This window comes from Abramis brama, assembly GCF_963993115.1.
Source record: "Abramis brama genome assembly, chromosome: 4".
Classification (NCBI taxonomy): domain Eukaryota; kingdom Metazoa; phylum Chordata; class Actinopteri; order Cypriniformes; family Leuciscidae; genus Abramis; species Abramis brama.
In genome coordinates, this window is record NC_139966.1 from 40,887,299 (window position 1) to 40,893,298 (window position 6,000).

The 6,000-nt window shown below is 37.2% G+C and overlaps 1 protein-coding gene across 1 annotated transcript in view; it reads right to left on the reverse strand.

The window, feature by feature from the left end:
• The window catches only part of acss3 (acyl-CoA synthetase short chain family member 3), a 32,679-nt gene extending 29,337 nt beyond the window's left edge, over window positions 1-3,342 (reverse strand). Inside the window, exons 1-4 of the mRNA XM_084112393.1 lie at window positions 2,791-3,342; window positions 2,013-2,157; window positions 1,375-1,563; window positions 1,121-1,255 (exon numbers count right to left, since the gene is read on the reverse strand). Of these exons, the coding sequence (XP_083968519.1) occupies window positions 1,121-1,255; window positions 1,375-1,563; window positions 2,013-2,157; window positions 2,791-3,191 (870 nt within the window). The 5' untranslated portion in view covers window positions 3,192-3,342. The remainder of the gene's footprint in view (window positions 1-1,120; window positions 1,256-1,374; window positions 1,564-2,012; window positions 2,158-2,790) is intronic.
• Between the last annotated feature and the right edge of the window lie 2,658 nt (window positions 3,343-6,000).

Sequence of the window (6,000 nt, forward strand, 5' to 3'; positions counted from 1 at the left end):
TATTTAAATAATTGTATCATTTTTATTAATATTTTGAATTAGCTTTTATTTTTGTTTGATCATTGTTTTTGTAATTTTATCTTTTATCTAATATTTAGATTTTAATCTAGCTTTATTTCAATTAACAAAAACGTTTTAATAGTTTAAGCTTTACTTTTGGTTTTAGTTAACAATAGCAACACTGCCAGGCAGACATAAAAGTTATTTTGTTTCAATTTTATGGGAAGTCCCAAGTGAAGTTTAGGTGCCTTAAAGGAATACTTCACATAAAATATTAAATTCTGCCATGATTTATGCACCGTGATGCTGTTTCAAAGCTGTATGACTTCCTCTTTTTTCCCCTACTTGTATTTCAGGCATATTGCATTCAGTTGTGAGAAACACAAAAAAGCTTATAAATTAAGTCTTATAGACTCGTTTTACGTTAATTTGATTAATTACAGGGTTTTTTTGTTTGGTTTTTTTGTACATTGTGTCTATTGCTCGCAAACATCAAAATGCAACAGTTGATTTTGTTTGTATAAGTGTGTTAACCCAGTGTTTTGGTATTTGTTGTGGCAGTGCATGGATGTGTTTTCATTCTAATCAAATAGTTTATGATTTATTTTTACTTTTGATTTCCGAGACGTGTTCGTCTTCACCAACCATGCGGTATTCATCCTTGTATCCCAAACCGCTGGAAAATCGAAAAGCTATTTGCAAACAGTTTCCATGACAACACAGGATGAAGCTTAAGCAATTTCCTGCATTGTGAAATCAACATACTGATTGTAGATGTAGCAACATGAGAAAACACGTTTAAATTAAATTTAGCTAGAGTTTTTTGAAGTGCTTAACGCTTTGAACATTTGATTTCCTAATACATTTTGAGTGGTACAATATAAAGTACAGCTAAACAAATGAAGAAAGACTAACTTACTTCTACAACGATTTATGTTGGTTGAGAAGGAGGACGTGAAGGTTGAATTTAGAGGTTCACTCTTTTAGAAAGGGGACCACATTTGAATTTGTATTCTCTCACGGCATTATCTTCTCTTTTAACAGTTAAAAAGCAGTAAAAACTGTGCCAGTTTGACAATGAAACTGGCATCCAGGTGCCGTGGGGTTTCCGGTAACTCACCATGCTGGGCCGGTTGAAGATGAGGACTTTGTGTGGTTTGTGAGTGCTGAGCTCAAGAGCTTTCTCCACCAGGGGAATGTACTCCACTCTTCTGCCTGGCTCGATGCCATATGATGCAGTCACCAGCAACTTGGGCTGCGGGGAAAAAGATGATTTAAGAGAGCAAGTGGTTTTCGCAACCTCAGCAGAGATATGCATTTACAAAAATAACTTTTTATTATTCATTTTCATAAAAAGAAAACCCAATGGCTTGCCTTAGCGTGGTCGATACGGACGGAGAGCTCTTTGGAGGCAAATCCTCCAAATATGAGGCTGTGGGTGGCACCAATACGGGCACATGCCAGCATGGCGAACATGGCCTGAGGAACCATAGGCATATAGATCACCACCACATCACCCATCTTCACGCCATGCCTCACCAGAACTCCCGCCAACCTGGACACCTACAAACAGGCGTGTAGAAGCTGAACTTTATGGATACGTATACAACCTGGAGTCAGAAATCTTAAAATATCAGTTAATCAAAACAACAGAAAATGTACACTGAATGCAAATTGGTCCAGCATTTTATGAAGTGTAGGAAGGTTCTTGGTTTCAAAGACTTGATGTGCGGTCAACATTTGATCTTGTCCGGTGAATTTTCGTGGGCAAAATCAAGTCATTTCAATGACCCACACAATTGGGAATTTCGCTAAAGATTCCCCACACAGATTTATCCACGGGTTCAAGTTGGTCACGCAAATTCACTCCATTGACCAGCAGAGAGCTGCTTTTTTTGAAAGTGCCTTCTGTGTGTGCTGTGCTTCATACATCACTACACTATTGAACACAGACAATAGACCATTTTTGCCCGCGAAATTTCGCTAATGTGACCACACCTTCTGTGTTTTACCTGCTCCTGCATTTCTCTGTATGTGATGACCTGTTTAGTGCCGGTAACTGGACTGTCATAAATGACAGCTGCTTGATCACCTCTTCCATTCTCCACATGCCGATCAACAGCATTATAACACATATTCAGCATTCCTCCAACAAACCTGTAATGGAAATATTTGTTCTTAAATAAATAGTTGAACAAAATATATTGAATATATACAATATATTACACAGTATATCTTTTACTGAACTACATACATTCGCATTTATTCAATGTCAATCCACAACCCTTAAATATCTTAAATATGTATTAGTTTACCACTTTGGTTGTTACTGGCTAAGATAAAACACTATTCCCTGGTTCGCGCTGTTTTTGATTGGCCTATACACACATGCGTCAGACATACGTCATTCCGGTGCGTCACGCACCATCAGCGTTGCGTTTTTAAAAGAGGGCGCGTCAAGTTAAAAAGAAATGCAAATTGTCATAATTTACTCTTCTTCATGTTTTGTTTCTCCCAAAAGCCATGTTTGATATATTTCTTTCAGTAGAACGGTTGTTTTGAAGAATGTTGACTAAACGGCTCAGTCATTAACTTTCATAGCATTTATTTTTCCATACAGTGAAAGCGAATGGTGACTGAGTCTGTCATAGAGACTCAGATCATTTTTTGGTGAACTTTCCCTTTCACAACAGGTCTCACGCCTGAGACCCATATGTGTTCAATTCCATACTGTTGAACGTAAACACATAATGTCAACGCCCCCTAATACTAATACTGTAACTTACTTACCATTTTGGAAACACTGTGTCCGTATTATCCAGAGTTTTGGTCCAGTGTTCAAACCAAGTAATACCACGAGCCGCTTCACTCCAGAACTTATCAGGTTTGTCACGTGCCAGGCCAAACGCGTCCTCGTACGTGTATTTTGATGAAAACGCACGAATAAAAAGTTTCCTGTATGCGTTATAATTTGTGTTTGGCTTATAAGCCAGCGGTATACATCCATGTCCGATATTTGTCTTTACCTTTTGCAGGTAACATGGTCCAGACACACCTGTGCAAGAAAACTTCAGACCCAACAAACCTCTAGAGCCAGCAGCACTCACTGTTTTGTTACTTTCCTTCACTCCAGACGCAGTTACATTTCCAAAGCAGATGGGTTTTAAACGCGTAGTTTGGAAAAGACGCATGTTTTGGGGTTATCTTTTCAGAATGTCGTCGTTTCAGCTCCACTGTTTGCTGAGCGACCTCCAAATTTCCCAACTCAAAAATGGCCGCGCAATAATTCAATACTACAGATCACAGGCAGAGGCCACTCCAAGATACTGCAATCCATGCAATGAGACCGTTACGTAATGTTGGGGCTTTCTGAGGTGTCCTGCATGATTTATGAAACACAATGTTTAAGCACTGCTATAGTATGCATATAAATGCGTCTAGGAAAATAGCCTATACAATTGTTTTCGAACTGTTTCTAATGCCAAGAACCTCAAAATGTGAAGGCAGCTATATATTATCATGTACAGACATTTTTATAGGCTACTGTGACTGTGAGCTGTGTGAGAACAAATGTTAAGGGTGATATTAATCCTGCAAAGCCTGAAACATGAAATAATAGTCAAACAATCTAGTAGAAGACGAGATGCAAAAATAAATGTTCCTCAAAAGACTGATGTATTTTAACACAGTGTTTCTAAAAAATGATGTATGGATAATCAAATAAACCTAAGTTGCTTCAGGTTGGATAAGTGATCTTGTCTCTCAAAATATTACTAACATTCTTATGTTTGCTTTAAAAAAAATAATCATTCATTCAATCAGATTTCACAACAACTACGTGTACCACAACCTGGGCATTTTTAGAATGGTACTAAAACATTTACTTGCTAAAAAAGTAAAAAACAATCAATCGAACAACAGAAGGCATGTGGAAGATTGTGTACAACAGGTTTTTTGGCAAAGTGTTAATCATGTTGATGATCAATTTAAAATCATATAATATATGACACAGTAGGCTTTATAGGGTTAAAAAGACATGTTTTTTCCAAAAAATTAAATGCTTTTATATTTGCACAGCACTGTATTCAAAGACGATTATTAAAAATATTATGTGGAAAATATTTACTTTGTAATAAATGTAGTCTTTTTCTACTCTGAGCACTGTTAGCTTTAAAAAAACAACAACAAAAAACACACAATTCAATGGACAGAATTCAATTCAATTTTTCAGAATAAGTATTGTTCCAAAGCAGCTTTGCCTTAAACTTATGACAGCTTTGCCAGCTTTTTTCCCTTTTAAGCAAGCTGAAGGCAACAGTGAACAGAGGAAACCCTAGGAAAATACAACACACTCTTTAGAAAGCAGAATGAAACTGTAATAATGTCAAGGGTTTGTTTTGTTTTACACTATTGGTCTCTTAAATCTTCCACCTGTACCTCATCTTTACACACTTGTGGTTTGCTTTTTGGAACAGATTGTAAATACTTCTGTCACAGGAAAATGCTTAAAGCTACACTGTGTAATTTTTTAAGTTGATTCTTAGCAAAAAAACACTTTGTTCTTTCAAAATGATATGTGCTCATTAATGTGTAATTACTTCTACCAACTAATCAAGTATTCTCGTGAGCGAAGAATCTGCCATTTAGAATACATACGAGCGAGTCGCTCGAATGGCGGCAGCCATGTTGCGCCTCCATCTTGAAAATACATTAGCCAAAGAGGGACATAGCTGGAAATTAAAGCTTCGCCCTTCGCGTTTTTACACTCAGTGGCACCGTGACGAATGCGAGGGGGAGATTATGTGGAAAATATTTACTTTGTAATAGCTAAATGTAGTCTTCAGGTTGGATAAGTGATCACGACTACTCACGACTGCCGATTTGGCAGATTTGAAATAATACGGCCACCGTAGGAGTTAAAACACCCTCGGAATGGGAGGGGCTAGAAAGTAATATTCAGTTGGTAGTCATATACAATTTCACCGCTAGATGGGAGAAAATCCTACACAGTAGAGTTTTAAATATGTTTTTTTTTTTCCTATGGATTTTTTCTTACAGTGAACAGTATTCCACATCATATAAACATTTCGGTTGAAATAATAGATTCCACTTATATAGAACATTTTCACTCACTGTCTACTTCCATAATGGAAAAGAGCAGATTGGACAATCTGCAAAATATCTCATTTTGCATTTCACAGAGGAAAAAAAAATGTATGCAGGTTCAGAATGACATGAGGGCGGGTAAATGATGACAGAATTGTAATTTTTTTAACTTTTTGAATTCTTTTAAACTGTTTTTCGGAGGCAATGTCTTATGCAGGGCTCTTGCAAGACCAGCTATTTCAGTCATTAATGCCTGCTGTCCGTGTACATACACCTCTCTGACTGCTGATTGCAGTCCCATTTTAACTGTGCAACCTGGACACTGTGATTGAGTCATTCATCAATCTTGCTGGCAGTTAAGGGATGATGTGATTTACAAATCGCTTGTGCAATGTTTTCTATTAGAGTGGCTGAGGCGATTAATGCTAAGTGGTCCTGGTCTTGTGTGGCAGATTGTCTGTATGCAGATTACGAAGCGAATTGCTCAGGATTTAATAGAACTGAATAAGATGAATATATCTTGCAGAATGATGCACATTGCTAGATTGATGACATTTTCCCTTTTTGGTTGCAAAACAATGATGTAACCAACTGTTCCTGCAAAAACAGCAGCATAAAAAGCTGGTAAAGAAATAACTACAATGTGGTGTCTGCTGAAAAAGTATATATAGGGGGCATATCATACATTTCTATCATTATTTTTGCCCCACTTGTTCCCACTTGAGGCCCACTTGTAATCCAAGTACAGTTTTTGAGCCAAAACTGAAGTTACTCATGTGTTTTTTCATAACCCTTTTACATTTAAAGGGGAATAGAGGACTTAATACATTTTTTTAACATAAATGTGTGTCGGCAGTGTGTGTACACAACAGGTACCGAACTGTAACTGTAAAG